This window comes from Xenopus laevis, chromosome 2L, assembly GCF_017654675.1.
Source record: "Xenopus laevis strain J_2021 chromosome 2L, Xenopus_laevis_v10.1, whole genome shotgun sequence".
Taxonomy (NCBI): domain Eukaryota; kingdom Metazoa; phylum Chordata; class Amphibia; order Anura; family Pipidae; genus Xenopus; species Xenopus laevis.
The window spans coordinates 52230537-52250995 of record NC_054373.1 but is presented as its reverse complement, the minus strand read 5'-3'; the positions used below and the strand labels follow the sequence as shown (position 1 = coordinate 52250995).

General features: G+C 39.2%; 2 protein-coding genes across 5 annotated transcripts in view; one reads left to right on the top strand and one right to left on the bottom strand.

Annotated features, from left to right (window-relative positions):
* The window catches only part of traf3ip3.L (TRAF3 interacting protein 2 L homeolog), a 36940-nt gene extending 25959 nt beyond the window's left edge, over nucleotides 1-10981 (top strand). For 3 of the 4 annotated variants that reach the window (XM_041581051.1, NM_001094677.1, XM_041581052.1), the window contains 8 exon segments: nucleotides 437-508; nucleotides 1210-1350; nucleotides 2258-2395; nucleotides 3751-3895; nucleotides 5389-5451; nucleotides 8804-8943; nucleotides 9341-9454; nucleotides 10731-10981. In XM_041581051.1, the coding sequence (XP_041436985.1) occupies nucleotides 437-508; nucleotides 1210-1350; nucleotides 2258-2395; nucleotides 3751-3895; nucleotides 5389-5451; nucleotides 8804-8943; nucleotides 9341-9454; nucleotides 10731-10826 (909 nt within the window). In that variant the 3' untranslated portion in view covers nucleotides 10827-10981. 4 annotated transcript variants of the gene reach the window in all.
* A 4234-nt stretch (nucleotides 10982-15215) lies between these two features.
* c1orf74.L (chromosome 1 open reading frame 74 L homeolog) lies at nucleotides 15216-17683 on the bottom strand. The gene is given in 2 exon segments (NM_001095211.1): nucleotides 15216-16311; nucleotides 17544-17683. A coding segment is annotated over 1 exon segment (792 nt). The 5' UTR covers nucleotides 16253-16311; nucleotides 17544-17683; the 3' UTR covers nucleotides 15216-15460.
* Nucleotides 17684-20459: the final 2776 nt, after the last annotated feature.

Sequence of the window (20459 nt, the reverse complement as noted above, 5' to 3'; positions counted from 1 at the left end):
ATATACGAACAGGAAAAAAGAATCTCTACTTGCTGACAGACAGGAAATGTATCTTTCTTTCAAGAGAACTACAATAACAGGTGATCGCAAATAAGGTTTCTTTTAGTGACTTATTTTGCAGTAAAACCATACAAGATCCAGCATCCCACAAATGTAAATATTTTAATTGTTATATATATATATATATATACATGTAATAGGTTGTTGTCTTTGTATCTTAGGAAATGGAGATCTTTTGTTGATTTGCAGAGCCTCTGCCAGATATAAATATATGTACAGTATGTGTAAAGTGAGACTGCACACAGTTTATTTTACTTTTTTAATTTAAATGTATTTTTGTTCCTATACTTGATGCATGTAAATTGTAAAAGGGATTTATTTTGTACATCATTTATGTTGTTATTTGAATTAGAATGTTGTATTGTATGTTTTGCAGGCTCAGGTTAATGAAGACAAGCTCAAATGTAAAGTAGCTGTCCTGGAAAAACAGCTTTTCATATATTCTCAGGTAGTATTGTCATGAATTTATCTTTTAAAGAAGCACTTAAAGCAAAAATATTGGACTTATTCAGAATTTTTGCCAAAACTTTTTCTAAAACATCCTTTTTTTGTTTTAGTTTTTGATCACTTAAGGATCTTTATACTTCTTCCTAACCAATCACAACCCCATCTGTCCACTTCCTATAAAACTGCAGCCCTGCTATGGTGCTTTGGTTCTCTGCTCATGACTCACTGCTGTAATCCCTTGTGTGGGGCCACAAGCATAATGGTGACTTTCCTGCCCACCTAGTAATGAGGATACGAGCACAAGTGCTCACATGTATTTGTGCCTTCCAAGTGCTATTCTTTAGCTAGTTGCAGATTACATTAATACAGGAGCAGCTGTTTATATAATTTGAGGTGGGGAGAAATAATATGTGTAATTTGCATGTAATAGTAATAATTATAATCTGGTGGTTTGTATAGTAGGACTTTTATTTTTATATTCAGCAATGTTTTGGGTTAAGGAATGGTACATGGAGCATTGGCTCTGCTGCTCTCTGCCTGCTTGCAATTCCTGCAACTGCTGGCCATCCCACTTTGGATCCCTAGAAGTGTTTAGGAATCAACGTTACCGTGTTTTGCAAACAGATGACAGTATCCCTTGAACATTTCATGATTCATTTTTTTACCATCATATACGGTATAATAAAAGTGTATGTTTTACAGAACTTTCCAAAGACAAGCATCAAAAAAGTCTTGTTAGAGATGGAAGAACAGAAGCAGAGGTTTGAAGAAAAAGCCAAAGAGTCTCTACAGAAATTAACAGAAGACAAACTTTCTGTAGGAAAAAAATTTGAGAATACTAAGGTTTGTAAACTGTAAATCTAAAAGTTGCTGATTATCTAAAAATAACTGTATTTAACTTAGTTAAATATAGTACTTTCAATCATCTGGTTATAGTCACTATTCTTAAAGGAGAAGGAAAGGCTTGCAGCACTTGGGGGTGCCAAATGTTAGGCACCCCCAAGTGATTGTAGTTACTTACCTGAAACCCCGGGCCGGTGCTCCTATCAGCAGAAAACTGATAGGAGCACCGGCCCGGGGTTTTCGGGGCACAAAATACAAAGCCTGGCTCTTTTTCGTCTATCTGAAAAAAAGAGACTCCTCTGGCTGAACAAATTAACCAGAATTTGTTGATGGTCCAGTCCAGCAATTAAAGGAGAACTAAACCTGAAAAAATTAATATGGCTTGAAATGCCATATTTTAGATAATGAACGTACTGCAGCAATAACAGTAATATAACAGCACACATAACATGTGCACAGCAGCTCACTGTCTTGGATTATTTTAGAAGTATTAGATGGACACTTGCACATTTTCAGTGTGCTCTGGGCAGCTATTGAGAAGCTACGCTTAGAAAATTAAGTTTGCCTGTCATAGAAGCTGATGCTACAGGGCTGACTGTTAAATTAGTTTTAGGATCTGTCATGTAATGAGAATCTGAAATAATTACTAATCAGCCTTGTATTGACACATTCTATATATACTGTGTATTCTGAATTGGTACCTAAGCTTAGGTTACTGACAGGAGCCCATAGAATGTACATGTGAAATATGTATATACCATTATTTTCATGGCCCATATGCTTGATCCCATTTTCCACTAATTTCACAAAAATGTGAATAAAAAAGTCTCTCTGGGCTGAAAAACTTTTCCAATACTTTTTTGCTAATATTAATAAACCTCAATACTGCTCATGTCCGATATTACAGATGTCACTAGCAGTGGCTTCAGGAGAGTGTGACTTATGGAAGGAGGAATATGAGAAGCTGAAAATGGACTGGAGTAAACTGACAAGCAAGCACAGCGAGCTGAAGAATGAGTTGTATGTACTTCAAAGCAAACTACAGGTACCAGTTTCTACCCATATTCAGAACTTTGTTTATAGCACATAAAGCAATATGCACTAGGACACAATCTACAGCATGGAAGGACTTTACTTGCTCTTTAATGTAGCGGTAATTAATATACGTTTTTATTACACTGTTTCTGTACATGGAGTTTACCATCAGGGTGTAGCAATAGTGGGCGACGATCCTGCAACTGTGCAGGAGTATAGACGGCCCTGTGCAGCCCTGAGTGATGCGCAGTTTCAGTGTTCAGTATGGTTGCAAAACAGGTGATCTTCCTATTTAGTGGGCCCTAAATGTAACAGATTATATTTTTCTGATTTAATCATGCCCTCCCTTGCAACACAGATTGCTCTATTGGTGCTACAAGTGAGAACATAGTAATTTTAGAAGACAATCCGCAATAACAGTTGTGTTTCCACACTTTTCCCTACAATGAGTTGTGTTTTAAAACTAATTGCTGCAAAATGCACTTTTTCCTTATTGTTGCTCCTCGCTCAGTCCTTCCTGCCTTCTGTTCCGAAATGGGCATGCTGTACCTTTTGACGCAGGCGAACCCTGGAACTACCACCATCTCCTGACTAGGAGGTAGCTTCAGGGTTCCCTTCACGCCCAGCATCAATGGGCACAGTACACTTGCACCCAAAAAATCAGGTGCAGACGTGACTTGTAGGCTGAACACTGGAAATGACGCCAGACAGATTTCTGCACAATTGCATCCAATCTGCAATAAAATACATGCATAGTTGTGTTCATTTGAGCAAACTGACGTGTCAGGTGCAGTAATAGGAATCAGACACAATGCTTCCTTGCGACTGCAGTGATGCTGGAATTTTGGGTATGAATGCTGCATTGTGGAAATGGCGATTGTGCTTGAAATTGTACTTTGCTCACTGCACTTGTGAACATTATTTTTTTCTATAGAAGTGAACTTTACTCTGTGTTCTGTTTTGCTGAGCTGACAACTTGCACCATAATCAGTAAACTCAATTGCTAAAAAAAGGCCAATGTACATATTCAAGTTGTAATCTTCCCCCCCCCATTAACCTCATCTTAGTATCAGAGATCAGTTAGGAGGCAGCTACTGGTGCTTTCTGTACTTTTCAGATTGCTGAAATCTAGGCTCTAAACACAGCAGGGCTCATGTATTAACATTAGCCAAATCATCACATGGGGAGTAACCTGTGACAACCAATGAAATGTTTGCTTTCATTGTTATTCCTGCAGCTACCTAAAAAAAACTAATCACTGATTGCGCAGGTGCCGATTTGCCCAGTGTTCATGTATGATCACCTAGGTGTCATCTTCTAGCATGTAGAACAAAATGTAACTTACTGTTCTTAATGTATTGCCAGTGGGTAGAGACAAAAGACTTGCAAATGCAGCAGTTTCAGAGTCGCCTGCATAGTCTGGAGAGAGAAAAGACTGAACTGGAAGCCTTGAATGAACATCTGCAAGAGGACAATGAGCAAAAAAAGGAAAGGCTTGATTCGATGGAAGGTGTGCATCAGAACATCATAGACTCCTCACAATTGTGAATGTATATGCAATTTGACAGCAGTATTTATTCCATCAGTTCTCTGGTTCTGACTCTTAAAACAGTGTAGCAGAGTTCAGTTCTCTAGGTCTGTTAATCATCTGACAAACTTTGCTTATTAACTTGTCACATGTACTGATTTGGTCACATAATTCATCATTTATATCTCATTTTATGGGAGTCCTTTATGGGATTCTGATACATTATTTCAAGAGTCAGAACAAGGAATAAAAGAATATAAAAATGACGATAGATAGTAATATTATCAAGATACCAGAAATATTGTGGTTTTTTTTTAACATCTTAACCTTTATTAAAAGATAATAGGCATGACATGTATTTGAGAATGCAACATATGTGGGTCAATTGACATTGTAGCAAATGACATATCTCATGACATCTTCATACCAGTCATATAGAGTTATACAATGTGGTAATTAAAAGAAAAGAAAACAGCAAGGGAAATAAAAAGAAAAAAAAATAAGAGAAAGCACATATAGTCAGCATTGTCTAGAAAACAACAATACGATGATTTGTTAGCAATAGTAAATATATGGATAGGATGTTTGAGTGTGGTGATTAACATTGTCCATTTGCAGGCATATACCTTACACACAATAGACCAAACCAGTCACCGTGCCTAAGGGGCTGGCCACGATCCCAAACCTTATCAAATTTGTTAGATGATCCCCTTTTAGTGTATAGGTAAGACATACAGTTGATGAAGCAAAGCATTTGTTCCATCCACATCCGGTGTGTTGGATCTATATTTTTCCATTGTTGAGTTAGGCATTTGCGTGCATGGAATAGGCTCTGACGTATAGTAACTAACTGAACCTTATTGAATTGGGATTCATCACAAGCACCCAATATGGCTGATTCAGGGGTTGGGACTAAAGGGGTTCCCAGTACATTTGTTAACGTAGCAAACACTTCCTCCCAGTACTTCTGTATTTTCCTACAATCCCAAAACATATGTTTGAGCGTTCCCATCTCTGAGGTACATCTAGTACAGGTAGGCGGGTTCTGGGACTTTATTCTGTGCAGTCTCACTGGGGTGAAATAGGCCCTATGCAGAATGTACCTCTGGATCATTTTATGGTTGGCGTTGGGGGACACAAATCCAGGCGCCTCCAGGATATCAAGCCATTCCTCATCTGTGAGTGAAGGGATGTCAATTTGCCAGGTCCTGAATAAGCTAGCATTGGTTTTATCAAATTTACTAGATCGCAAAACTTTATATATATTTGAAATAAGATGCTGGTTGTCCTGCAGTTCCAGTATTCTGCAAAAAGGGGGTTTCCCAATTTTAAATGGGTCCTTAGAATATGCATGTTGAATCTGCCTATAATGTAGCCAGTGAGAGGCTGGGATAGAAATATTGTGTTTAATAAAAATAGGTGTAAAAAGAAATAACATTCTCATAAAAAATTTAATTATTGTCGCTTTTTTTTAGTTCGGTTGAGAAATGCAGAGGTATTAAAGCTGGAGATGGAGATAAAGATGAATGATCTTCAAAGTAAGTTGCCAGTGAATGTGTGTTAGCATATGTCATATGCTTAATTGTGTTTATTTTAAAACTTAATTTAGATGTATGTGTTTAATTTTAAAACAACCATGAGATGAAACATTTGTGATCTGCTAGCCTTAAAGGAACAGTTCAGTGTAAAAATAAAAACTGGATAAATATATATATATATAGGCTGTGCAAAAAAAAGAATGTTTCTAATATAGTTAGCCTAAAATGTAATCTATAGAGGCTGGAGTGAGGGGATGTCTAATGTAACAGAACACAACCCAACTTCCTGTTTTTCAGCTCAATAACTGTGAGTTAGTCAGCGACTTTAAGGGGGGCCACATGGGACATAACTGTTTGTTGAATTTGATTCTTAGCATGCAGGTCAGGTTCAAAAGCACACAGTTATGATCCATGTGCCCCCCCCCTCAAGTCATTGATTGGTTACTGCCTGGTAGTAGAAACCAAGAGAGCTGCAAAGCAGGAAGTAGTGTTCTGGCTATTATCTTAGACATCCAGTCACTCCAGCCTTTATACATTACATATTTGGCTAACTAACTATATTAAAAACATTTTTTATTTTGCACAGTCTCTCAGCTCTGTTCAAGGGTGTGCTCCAAAACAGAACTTAGAAATACTGCAGAAATACAGCAATGAAGAAAAGCAGTGTGCATGCTAATTCTGTATGCTGACCGTTAGCGGAAATATTGGATGCTGAACTTTTGGGACTTTCCACAAAGGCACTTCATGTGCAATAGTCAGCATAACTTCTTACTTACTATGTGAAATCCATTGAGCTTAACTGAAGTATTATTAACACCATTAAGGGACAGATTTATCAAAGGTCAAAATTCCAATTTATGTGAATTTTTTTTTTACTCTAATAAATTCAAATGTACCCAAAACTCGAATCTTATCTTATTTAAGAAAAAACTTGAACGTCTAAAATTCAAACTAATGTTACTTGCCCTGAAACTCTATTGGAATTAGAATGAAACCCGGTTTGAGTTTTTCTCTGGAAAAAACTCGAATGTCAGGAAGGCTATTAGCATCTTCAAATGGATCAATACCATTGACTTGTAAATGAATTAGGCAGGTTTTAGGTGGCAACTATTCGAATTAGAACTGTTTCCATGGTCGAGCGAGATAAATCTCACATTCGAGTTTGGTGCATTTAAATTTGAACTTGTGAGATGTGACATTAAAAAAAATGTGAAAATTCGATATATTTTGTATCTCAACATAAAGGTGAAAAAGTAGAGACATGTTCCCTGTACTTTCCACAGCTTATTTTGCATATTGAGTCAGCAGTTTATGGTGCTAAAACAACAGTGTTCCCAACCGATATCTGGCTTCCAGTTGGCAAGATATGTTTCAGACTAATTTGAAAATTCTGTTGAGCGAGGAATTCATTGAGGTGTGCATTGCTCCATTATGATCAGCCAGTGGTCTGCTAATTTGGCAAACTTACATAACCTTCTGTTTCAAGTTCTTGATAGCACAGCGCACAAAATAAATCTAGGTGCCAGTGCAAAACAAATGGAAAAAATATTTTATATAGGGAGGTGCTCACTCCAGACTCCCTGCTGCCTGCAGGAGTTATACAGTAGTGCCACGTAATTTCAAGCACTCGCTACAAAGCATATGTGGCCCTTGAAGGGCACTTGAAGTATTGAGTACTCCCCAAAACAAAACGTTTGCTGGGATCTCATGAAAAAATCTTACATACTTTACGTTAAACTTCTCGAGTCTACTAAAAAGTAATAGGAGTAAAAAATGCATTTGAACTTTTTTCTTTTATTTTTGAAACCTGCTCACCTATATCAAGGAAACTAGTATACATAACATTGTTTTTTTAGTTTACCAGATAAAATACATGTACTTTGTGTCCTAATGTGGTGTTATCTTTAACCAGTCGTTAAGCTCTTCTAATCATATTAATGTTGTTGCAAAAATCTACAAATTATTCCTCTGTAATATAGCAAAAATCAGGGGCTGCTGCCCCCCCTCCTCCAGAAATTCGCTCTTAAAGTACCAGGGGCAGCATTTTTGCTGCCCCTGGTACCTAGTGGGGCGCTGCCGCCTGAGGCGACAACCTCAACTTGCCTCATTGGCGAAGCACCCCTGGCAAAGATACACCCCTTTCTTTCACAAGTAACTGCTAAAACAATAATCTACGCCCTTATCATATTCCACTTTGACTATTGCAAGTACTAACTGGTCTCCCAGACTCCCACCTCTCTCCCCTGCAATATTAAATCAATCTTAAAGGGATTCTGTCATGATTTTATGTTTTTATGTCTAAATTACACTGTTTACACAGCAAATAATTCACTATACAATATAAAATTTCATCCCTGAACCAGCAAATGTATTTTTCAGTGGTGTGTAGGCAGCCATCTCAGGTCATTTTGCCTGGTCATGTGCTTTCAAAAAGAGTCAGCACTTTAGGATGGAACCGCTTTCTGGCAGGCTTTTGTTTCTCCTACTCAATGTAACTGAATGTGTCGCAGTGGGACCTGGATTTTACTATTGAGTGCTGTTCTTAGATCTACAAGGCAGCTGTTATCTTGTGTTAGGGAGCTGCTATCGGGTTACCTTTCCAGTGTTCTGTTGTTAGGCTGCTGGGGGGAAAGGGTTTGATATCACTCCAACTTTCAGTACAGCACTAAAGAGTGACTGAAGTTTATCAGAGCACAAGTCACGTGACTGGGGGCAGCTGGAAAACTGACAATATGTCTAGCCTCATGTCAGATTTCAAAATTGAATATAAAAAAATCGGTTTGCTCTTTTGAAAAATGGATTTCAATGCAGAATTCTGCTGAAGCAGCACTATTAACTGATGCATTTTGAAAAAAAGTTTTTTCCCATGACTGTATCCCTTTAAACTGCTAGAATCCTCCTGCTTTCTCCTAAGAGGCAATCTGCTTATCCTCTGGTAAAATCTTTATTATAACAAAAACTAACTAACATTTAAAGCCCTTTCTGTAAGTTCCTGGCCATTTCCTTTATACCTCTTAGGGCCGTTATTATGATTTCACACCATCAGCACCCACCGCAAACTCTCTCATATTCTATCCACAAGCTTATTCATAGGCATAACTCTCTCAACCTCTTTAAAAAGAAACTCAACCCTTACCTTTTGGAGCAATATACCATTACTGGCCAGTCTTGGAAAAAGTCTATGGCCAAATTATGGCCTCATGGCACTCCTATCTCTATATATTCATGCTTTATTTATTACAATGTCTCCCTTGTGTATATTTTTCTATATTGTAATATTGTAAAGCTTTTGCATATTCTAGTAAGTAACAAGCTTATTGACTGAAAATTTACTGTGCTGTTTCTATGCTAGGTGAAGGTTTAGCCACGAATAAAGCCCCGACCATAACCCCTAGAACTGGAGCCTTAAATGATGAAAGAGGAGCAACTCAGCAACTACAGGGAGACATAGTAAAGCTGCTAACCGAGAATCTTACAGCAAAGGAGAAAGAGGTGAATGTGCTGTCATTACCATGGGGGAGGGTTCTAAATGTTGTAAATGCATACAATTTACTGCAACCAGAAATCACATATAATTTTGTTAATTAGACATGTGCATTCAAATTGTGCATGGTGCTTTCATTTGAAGGTCTGCTTGATTGGTGGTATGTTTTTGGTCACAAATTAACTTTTCTAGTGCAAACTATAAAACATGAAAACTTCTTCCTCTATTGACTCAGTCTCTAAATACATTTTCGCATAGGAATAATCATTTTCAAAAAGAAACATTGTTATATATATGTACATACAAATTAGCAGTGGCCACAAAGTTAGTCAATTTTAGGAATTAGTTACATTGTAGTACAGGTTGTAAAATTTATTATTTTAAAGATTCTTTCATGTTTGCCAGTGTGAATTCCTACAGACAGAAATGGATTCACTAGCAGAGGAGTTTCAGTCGTGCCAAAGAAAGTTAAGACAATGCAGAGAGGCGCTGAGGGGAACTCATGACCAAAAACGAAAGGTAACCGTTTTGGAAATGTAATTCTGCACTAAGGGGCACATTTACTAAGGGTCGAAGTGAATTTTCTAATTAAAAAACGTCGAATTTCAAAGTAATTTTTGGGTACTTCGACCATCGAATAGGCCAAATTCGACTTCAATTTGAATAGAAAATACTTTGAATATACGACCATTCGAAAATCGAAGTACTGTCTCTTTAAAAAACTTCTACTTCGACACTATGCCACCTTAAACCTGCCGAATTGCTATGTTAGCCTATGGGGACCTCCTAGAACCTATAGCCAAAATTTGGCTAAGTCGAAGGATTTTTTTTTAAATTGTTCGTTTCGAACGATTTCACCGAATGGTCGAACGATTTTACTTTGACCGAAAACGGGCAAAGAAATTCAAAAAGAAAAGTTTGACTATCGAATTTGGCCTATTCAATAAATCTGCCCCTAAATGTTCTGCAGCAGTTGTTGTTTTTGTTGTTTTCTCTCATTAAAGTCAAAAATGTCTTATTATTTATTTCCTAAATAGACAGAAAGAGCAGTGGGTCGCACCTTCCATTAACTGAGATAAGAGAACAAAGAAAATGGTGTGCAGGGTCAGATACTGTATAGATAAATACAAAGAAAAAAGACATGACCCATAGATTTGCACCCCTCCCACTGTATCAGTCGAAATTCCCAGAATGTAATTATGATAAAACTTAACCTTTAATCAAAATTGCTAAAAATAGTATGCCCAAAATTCTTCAATTAAAAAGAAATTAGGAGAGAAAAGCTGTCCCGACTCAAATGTCATCATCTTATAGATGGGCTATAAAAGGTCAAATTGCAACTGGATAACTGATCTCAGTTAATACAGTTATGACCTCCAGATAACAGTGCGATTATTGAATTAAATAATTCAAAAACTATAAAAACAGAAGAAATGAACGCCACTTGAAAAATTGTTTAGTATTAACCATTTTATAACATACTAAAAGTTAACTTAGAGGTGACCCACACCTAGGGGTCCAAATAATTTGTAGTATTTGCGCAAAAGCACGAAAAATTTTTACTTTTCGGGCAAAGCTCCGAAGTTATCGGATTTTTTTCTGACTTTATGTAATGATAAATAAAGTCCATTCAGGCAGTCAGAGTTGATCGGATTTTTATGTTAGAAATACTTCGAAAAATTCTGACCTTGATAAATAACCCCCTTAAAGTTCTGTGATTAACTGCTATGGCAGTTTATAAGGTTTTAACATTAAAGTGTGTAACTCATTGTTATTCTCTTTACTCTCTTCACAGAGAAAATGCTCTTGCTGGACCGCAGTCTTGGTACTAATATTTGCTGTGGTAACAATGTTCCTTTTGTCAACATACATAGAATCGTTCATAAATTGAAGATAAAGCTACATTTTTATTTAAACTGACATTATTGCTGATTTGTGAAGTTGTTCTTTATACAAAAGTGTTATTTGTATTCCATTCATTTATAAAAATATATTCAGTATGAAAAAGAATAGTCGTAATAAACAGAAATGTCTGTTTTCACCTCATTGACGGTATTTTTTTGGTAGACTTTTGACTTTTCTCTAGTAAATGAGTTTATTTAATTACATTGACAAAAGCATATATGGTTACTTATATTTATCAAAGGTCAAATTTCAAATTCATGTGAATTTTTTTTTTAATTCGGATATACTCACAATTAGACTGGGAGGTTATTTAAGAAAAAAATTGAATGTCTAATATTCGATCGTATGGTTCCGACCCGAAAATTTGAATCAAATTTGATTTGTATTCGATTCGTACGAATCAAGTTTTTCTCTGAAAAAAAAACCTTGAATGTCAGGAAGGCTATTAACATCTCCAAATGGCTCAACGGACCTCTGCCATTGACTTGTACATGAACTCGGCAGGTTTTAGGAGGCGATTTTCAAATTAGGACTGTTTCCATGGTCGGGGGGTGATAACACTCACATTTTAATTTTCATTAGAATATGGGGATTAAAATTTGAATGTGATTTTTCAAATTTGAATTTACTAAATCTGCACCATAGTGTTTATTTTAATACAAAATTTCTAATTATATTAAAAACCAATGGATAGTTATAATGAATTTTATAGGTTTGGTTTACCCTTATCAAAGGGTAAAAATAGAATTCTGTTTTCGCCCTAGGATCGCTATGCACTTGAAAACACTTAAAGGAATTGTTCAGTATAAAAACTGGGTTAAATAGATAGCCTGGGCAAAATAGAAAATCTTTTCAATATAGTTAGCCAAAAATGTAATATATGAAGGCTGGAGTGACTGGATGTCTAACATAATAGCCAGAACACAACTTGTTTTCCACTAATTGGTTACCAGGCAATAACCAATCAGTGCCTTGAGGGGGGCACATGGGTCATAACTGTTGCTTTTGAATCTTAGCTGAATGCTGAGGATCAATTGCAAACTCAATGAATAGTTATGTCCCATGTGGCCCCACTTCAAGTCGCTGACTAACTCAGAGTTAAAGAGCTGAAAAGCAGGTGAAAAATTAGTGTTCTGGCTATTATGCTGACATCTGCTCACTCCAGCCTTTATACATTACATTTTTGGCTAACTTACGATATTAGAAACATTTTTTATTTTGAACAGTCTATCTATTTACCCAGTTTTTATTTTTACACTGAACTATTCCTTAAGGGCCTCTTCTTCCGAGCAACAATCTTCCAGAACTACCTTCCCGCCGGCTAGAATGAAAAATTGCCAGCGGGATGGCGCTTGCGGTGACAATCTCCCCAAACTGCCTTCCCGTAGGCTAGAATGAAAAATTATCAGCGGGATGGCACTCGTGGCCACTAGTTGCCGGGGCAACTAATCTCCCTGAATCTGCCCGTGTGTCCTTACCTTTAAAAACCCTATAAAAGTGAAAAGGTGACCTGCGAAGAGCTTATATTTACCTTTTGATAAATATGTCCCGTGCTGTTATCGGAGGAAATGCCAGTGACCATAGCCTATGCTAAGTGCAAATTGACTAATGCTGTACTCAGTGTACAAATGCCACAATTATATAGTACATTTGATTTTTCTATTGTGGACTAAAACTAGACCTTTTAGTTTAATTTTACTGCAATAGTTTTATTTTTTTCAGTTATATTTATGCAGCATCTAATTTTTACTTTATATCACCCTATAAACTGCAGTGCAGTGATATATAGGCCTGGACAATGAGTAGAGTCAGTGTTGGACTAGCCTGCCAGGTGGCAGAGCAAAAAGGTTTGCAGACTAGGGCAGCAGCAGTAGTTCTCATCAGCGGTGCTGGTGGGGGTAGCAGGGAGATGTGCTGGAGGTGAGCCCAGCTAACCGAGTATGACAGATTAGAGAAGGTCATTACAACTATCCTTTTTATATAGCACTGACATGATGGTGGTCTACCTCTAGTCTTCTCCAACAGACAAAACATACTGAAGCCCTATATCAAGGGTCGAATTTATCAAGGGTCGAATTTCGAATTCATGTATGGACGAATGGTCAAAAATACCGCCATCCAGAATCCAGATACTCATCAAAGGCTATAGGAGGCGTCTAAAGGCTGTTACATTTGCAGGAGGCTCAACTTAGTATTGATGTAATATCTCTGTTGCGGTGCCCAAATGTATGCACCTGTCTAATTTTGTTATGATGCATATTGCATATTTTCTGTTAATCCAAAAAACTTTATTTTACTGCTGAAATACTACTGTATTTGTAAGGCATGTTATATATTGAAAGGAAGTTGCTACTTTTAAAGCTTAGTCAATGATAAACAAAACTCCAAAGAATTAAGAGGGGTTCCCAAACTTTTTCATATGACTGTATATAGGTGGGATCAAAGAACAATGTAAAACGAGGGAAAACTTAAAATCAGGGGATGTAAAATTGAGGATCCACAATACTCACAATTCAACTGGGAGGTTATTTAAGAAAAAAATTTAATGTCTAACATTCGATCGAATGGTTTCCGACCCGAAAATTCTAAACGTATTTCTACGAAGCAAGTTTTTCTCCCGAAAAAAACTAGAATGTCAGGAAGGTGACAAATATTCAAATTAGGACTGTTTCCATGGTCGAGGTGTGATAAATCTCACATGCAAATTTGCGTTTTGAATAGGGGGATTGAAATCTGAATGTGTGAATTTTGACACTCGAAATTTCGAATTTGAATTTATTATTCGACCCTTGATAAATCTGTGCCCTAAAGTTAGAAAAGAGAAGTTTACACTGAAAAATCATTTGAAAGTCTTTTGATGAAACAGCTAAATACTGTACAATACCATATAAACAAATGACTTATTACAAATGTGGTGACTTCAGTAAAGATAAAGCATACCTAATTATCCCAGAATTTAATGGGAATGAATATTTAAGCAAGTTTATATCATGCTAAGTAGCATATTAAAGAATCTTACCAAACTGGGATATATATGTAGGGACCCATTAGTGTAATGCCCCTTATGGCTTCCTTCCCTGCCAGTGCCTCCTTCCCTGTTGCTGGGTTAAAACCCATATAACATATTGGTACCTCATTTGCATACCTGTTTCATTGGTTCTAGGTAGTGACTCCTTCCTGTAGTGCTGTAACAAAGTGCTTTGCAGGGGGAGGTCCTTTCTCTTTGCCTGCAGCAGTTGATCTGGGCAGTGGATCCACTGAGCCTGGAGTCAACAAGGCCCCAGAAGTGTTAGGCCCATGAGGTACTGAAACCCTGTGATCTCTCAACTACTTTGGCATTTCCTAGTGTGGTGTCTTTATATGCTGTCTCTGCTACACCTGTGAATGTACTTGGAGATGTACTGTGGCTACCTTATTTGTGAGTATGATAACCCTGTGGCGCTTTATGCATGAATAAAGTCTGTTCTACTGTTTTGCAAAGAACCCCTCGCGTCCAACTCTGTTCTTTTGTAGGTTTGGCAGTAGTGAGTTGTAGTTCATCAACATCAGCACGTGTTATTTTCATTTTGCGAAAGCCCATCCTGGTGAAAAAGGGTGGTGTGTAACCCATGCTCTACCCCTCTAGTTGGTATTTGTCTGTTTCAGCCAAAAAGGGGTTATATATATTTAAGTAAATATTGCCCTTTTACATCTCTTGCCTTGAACCATCATTTCGTGATGGTCTGTGTGCTGCCTCAGAGATCACCTGACCAGAAATACTACAACTCTAACTGTAACAGGAAGAAGTGTGGAAGCAAAAGACAGAACTCTGTCTTTTAATTGGCTCATGTGACCTAACATGTATGGTTTGTTTGTGTGCACTGTAAATCCTACGATCCCAGGGGGTGGCTCTTGTTTTTTAAAATAGCAATATTCTGTTTATGGTTACCATTGGCACATACTAATAAAAAAGTACATTATTATGAAAATGGTTTGTTTACATGAAGCAGGGTTTTACACATCAGCTGTTTTATGGAATATCTGTTTATAGAGACCTACATTCGATAGAATGGTTCCGACCCAAAAATTCAAATCATATTTGATTCGTATGAATCGAGTTTTTTCTCCCAAAAAAAACGTGAATGTCAGGAAGGCTATTAACATCTCCAAATGGCTCAACGGACTCTGCCACTGACTTGTACATGAACTCGGCAGGTTTTAGGTAGCAAATATTCGAATTAGGGCTATTTCCATGGTTGAGGTGTGATTAATATCACATTCGAATTGACATTGAATAGGGGGATTAAAATTAAAATATCTGACTTTTGACACTCAAAAATTTTAATTTACTATTCGACCCTTTATAATTTTGCCATAATATATATGAACAAAATAATGTGGCAGAACTGCACCTTTAATATCTCTTCAACCTTGACAATATAATAAACCTGAATGCAGCTCAGGCACTGGGTAGAATTAGGACACCTTGTTACATGTGAAGTGTATAATGTTTCTGTTAGTCCACATTTTATGGCAGTCCATAGAATACAGCATGCAATGTAATAATATTGAAAAAAAAAAACAAAAACGTATTTAGAATAAATAAAAATGAAATAATAACATTGCCATTACTGAACCCAATCAGAGAGCAACAGATGGCAGAGTTACAGTATCTGTTATAATTTTAAGGTCTGTGAAATGATTTTGTTCTTCAAATGCCTGTCTTAGATTTTGGCTCCAGTCCTCCAAATGCATTTGCATGGGTTGGTAAACGCACTCAGGAACAGTAAAGGAATAGATCTGTACTCTCTGGTGGCTTATTCTAGAGCAGTTGGCTTGGACAGTAAAGAGCCTTAAGGGCATAAAAGACAAGCAATTCTCAAAGTCTTGGGCAGTGTCGAACCAATAAGCTAAAGGGAATTGAAGAAGAAAACCAAACATGGTACAAAGGTTCCACTGGGGGGACTGGACACCCCCTACAGATACCGAGGCTGGCTGCCCACTCTGGTAAGGTTTTATCTGAGCAATTAACTCAGCAATATGAGCATGTATCTGCGGGACTTGATCTGAGCTCACCAACATTGGCTGACTGAGATTATTAGAAACATCAATGAGATGCAAGTCTTGGCTGTGTAGCAATGTTTCCAAGTAAGACACTGCCTTTGTTACATTAATGATAAGAATATTTTCTTCAACATTAAGGATATGCAGATGGCCCACAATCAAGCCTATATGCTGAAGTTCCTTGAGGTAGCTGCAGATCTGCTGCACTCCCGATGTGGTATAGTCGTAAAGAAAGCAAGGCTTCAGACCACAGTCCACGGCCAGAATTTCAGCAGCAAGATTAAGAGCGGCCATCATTGACATTCTCTTTGTGTGCTTAAGGTGGTTTCTAGCAGCCGAAAGCAAATCCTTGTGTAGGGATGATGCCATTATAAAGAAAGTTGTCTCAATGGCTGAGAATTCAGTGTTTTTCCCCCAAAATTTTCAACCTGAAAGCAAAAAGAAAATAATGAATCAGGTTCTTTTACCCTGAAAAGCTGGGTTTTCTAGTTACATGCAAACAAATCTAGTATTAGTGCTTTTTTATTTACCAACTGAACTGTAAATCTTATTATTATGCCACATGTGGCCCCTTGTACCCTCTCTGTTCAACTTGTGACTGATTGATCAGAGAGTGTGCTAAATGTTTCCCCATCAGTCCTCCAAATATTTCCCCAGCAGCCCTGTACATGACATTGCATTCCCCCAGCATCCATATACATGTGGCATTGTGTCCCCCTAGCAATCCTGTACACAACACTGCGTTCCCCCAGCAGCCATGTATACACCACACTGTACTCCCACAGCAGCCATGTATATGCCATACTGCGCTCCCCTAACAGCCCAGTATATGATACACTGTGCTCCCCTAGCAGCACTGTATACGACACACTGCGTTGCCTTAATAGCCCTGTATATGGCACACTGTGCTCCCCCAGCAGCCCTGTATATGCCACACTTTGCTCCCCTAATAGCCCTGTATCCGCCACACTGTGCTTCCGCAGCAGCCCTGTATATGCCACACTGTGCTCCCATCATAGCCCTGTATACACCACACTGTTCTCCTCCAGCAGCCCTGTATACACCACACTGTGCTTCCATCATAGCCCTGTATACACCACACTGTGCTCCCATCATAGCCCTGTATACACCACACTGTTCTCCCCCAGCAGCCCTGTATACACCACACTGTGCTCCCATCATAGCCCTGTATACACCACACTGTTCTCCCCCAGCAGCCGTGTATACGCCACACTGTGCTTCCATCAAATCCCTGTATACACCACACTGTTCTCCCACAGCAGCCATGTACATGCCACACTGTGCTCCCCTAACTGCCCTGTATATGCCACATTGTTCTCCCACAGCAGCCATGTACATGCCACACTGTGCTCCCCCAAAAGCTCTGTATACACCACACTGCGCTCCTCCAGCAACCATGTACACACCACACTGTTCTCCCCCAAAAACCATGCAAGATTGTTGTAAATGCCACACCATGCTCCCCAGCAAACCAGTACATATGACATTGCACTCCCCCAGCAGCCCTGTATGTATTATACTGTTATTCTCAGTTGGTTGGTGCAATATAGAGCAGGATACCCTGAGAGCACATTACAGACCCTCTTGCAGTTACCCTGCAGCCATCACTTCTTAATTTCCCCCAGACAGCAACCCTCACCTTCAGCAAATCCTTCCTTGTGTAGCACTGCACATTGTACTCCTGTGCCATTTAAATCCTGCGCCATCACAATTCTCCATTCAAACCTTGCAGCTCTTTTCTCTGTGCAGATGACAGGAACTGCACGGAGTGGCTCTGATGTCACAGCCATGTGACCAATATGGTGGAGCTGACATCACATGCGGGGGGGAGTGGCTAATGCCCATTCTCTCAAAGAGCCTGCCCAGCTCACAGTACAACTTGTCTTTGTGGTTAGGAAAGGAGAAGTAGCTGTCTGTACAGGGAAGAAAACAGCAGGTTCATACGGGAAATGAGCAGCACTACAAAAAAAAAGTATTTGTAAGAAGTGGAAGCTGTAGTGGAGTTGCTCTGTACTTGTACATTGTGTGTGATATGTACATTGCTGCTGTTGCAATGTATTACAGTATATATACATGTAAATGGCTTCTGGGCAGGATTAGTGTAATATATATCATATATAGAGGGCTGCTTGGGATTACAGTGATATATATGGGATAATGTAGTGCACATTCAGTATAGTAAAACAAATGCCTGGGTGCACAAAAAAAACTCACATACAGAAAAAAGTTTGGCACTGCACAGGGCTTGCAGAAAAGGCTTAAAGACAACTAGTGCATAAGAACCAACATTTCGGCCAAGCGTAACCCTGATGAGGGCCCACTAGTGGGGATGAAACTGATTGACTGTCCCAGGGCCGCCATCAGGGGGTCACAGGGAATACTACTGTACCGGGCCTAAAGGGGGACCCGGCTGTGCTGCGCTTTCGTAACAGTCGGGTCCCCCTTCCGAAGTCCTGAACCACCCAAGTCCGGAACTGCCGAAGTCCCAAAGCCGTGAAAAGACCCAAAGCCACGAAAGGAGCAGAAATTGAAGTGCCGAAGCCTTGAAAAGACCCGAAGTCACAAAAAGAGCCGAACTTGAAGTCCCGAAAAGACCCGAACTTGTAGTCCTGAGGCCACGAAAAGACCCAAAGTCACGAAAGGAGCCAAAGTTGAAGTTCTGAAGCCACAAGTTCAGTTCTACTGAACACCAATGTGTTTTTAAACCCCTAGTCAACTATGTATTACTTCAATACTCTATAGGCTCCTGCCACCAATGTTTTTTTTTTTAAATATTCTCTGGGGCCCCAATGTTTTTTTTAACTTGTAAGGGGGGCCCTGGCGCCTACATTTTTTTTAATTTATGGGGGGGGTGCCCTGACCACCAATGATTTTTAAAAAACTTTTATGGGGGCCCTGGCGCCAATGGTTTAAAAAAAAACTTTTATGGGGGGCCCCGGCCCAATGGTTTTTACTTATAATCTTTAATAAAAAATCTTTTTATAATGTGTGTGTGTGTGTGTGTGGGGGGGGGTTACCGTTATTAGTGCTGATGCCTGTGTGGTCTTTTAACTGTGGTGTGGGCGGGATCTGGGGTGGGAGCCTGAAAATTTGTTGAATGTGGCCCTGTGATTTCTAATGGTGGCCCCCTACTACTGTGCTTCTGGCAGGGACGGTTAGGACACGCCAAAAGTAAGAGGTCTCTGAGGAAGTACGTTGTTAGGAAACGCGTTAGACCTTGGATGCTGTGTCTTTTAATCAAATGTAATAATAAAGATAACTGTTCTTAAACTGAAGCGGAATTGAGCGATCCTTGACCTTTGGTGTGCGCTGCAAAATTCTTTGCATTTATGTGATTTGACTGCCTCTCTTAGCGACAGACACGGGGCAGCTGCACCTGGGTCAAACGACATATTGGGTAAACCAACAGATTTATTCTAACAATGAATGAATGACAAAAAGGCCAGTAACAGGGTGGATTAATTTTGGAATATTTGTGCATGGTTTGGGGCCGAGTGCACCCGGCCACACAGACTGAACGGTGAGACCCAAAGGCCGAGCAAATAAATAATTACATTGGGGGGAACCCGATATACTAAGAAAATAGAAATCTGTAAAGGGTGCTGGACATATAAATTTTGTATGCAGGACACGCCAAAAGTAAAACCAGCACCATATAGTTAGTATTTATTATTGCCTACCAAATTAGGGAGGTTTCATTTATCCAATATGTCTCCTTTTTTACTTGGGAGTGCAGTGTCATGAAGAGACATATTGTGTGAAAAACGAAAATGTTCCAGTTCTTTATACCCATTTAAATATAGAAGGAATGTACTTAAAAAGTAGTGTATTGGTTGATTTACTGAAAATGTCTGCAAAACCCCTACTAGTCCCAGCCATCAATTCCACTTCCTGCTGCCTCCTTTCCTGGGCTGTGCAGGGGAGCCAGTGGTACTCAGCACACTGCACTCAGAAGCGCAACTAGAGGGGGGCGGGCCCTGGCGCAGGACGCGCAGCCGGGCCCCGCCCCCTCCGTACACCCGGAAACTGGCCGGGAATATGTGCCGCAACAGACTGCCGGGGGGCCCTGAGGGTTGCAGGCCCTGGCCCGCTCGCACCCCCTGCTCCCCCGGTAGTTCCGCCACTGACTGCACTGTTGGATAGGGACTAGTTGGACGGACTGATAGGGAACTAAAGCCTGTCTTTCCTTGTGTAAACGCAGGGACTGTTGGGACATGCTCAGCCCTCATTTGAAACGCAGACAGGGACAAGAGAGTATCTATTTGGAGCTACAATAAAGGGGTTATTGTTAATGTTAATTTTTAGCCCAAAGCATAACCTGCACAATATATTATTCATTATTGCCGATGAGATTTGGGGATTTTCCCATATTGTATAAGAGAGTTTTCATCATAGCTGCTGGGTGAATGGAGTGTGATATGGCTAGGACTGCTGGGGGACCGCCAGCACCATAGGTTATACAGTTTCAACTCTTCCTCCAGCAAGATCAAAAGGGCAGGCCTGGACTGGGATCCAAAATAGGCCCTGGCATTTCAAATGCACAGAGGTTCAAAAA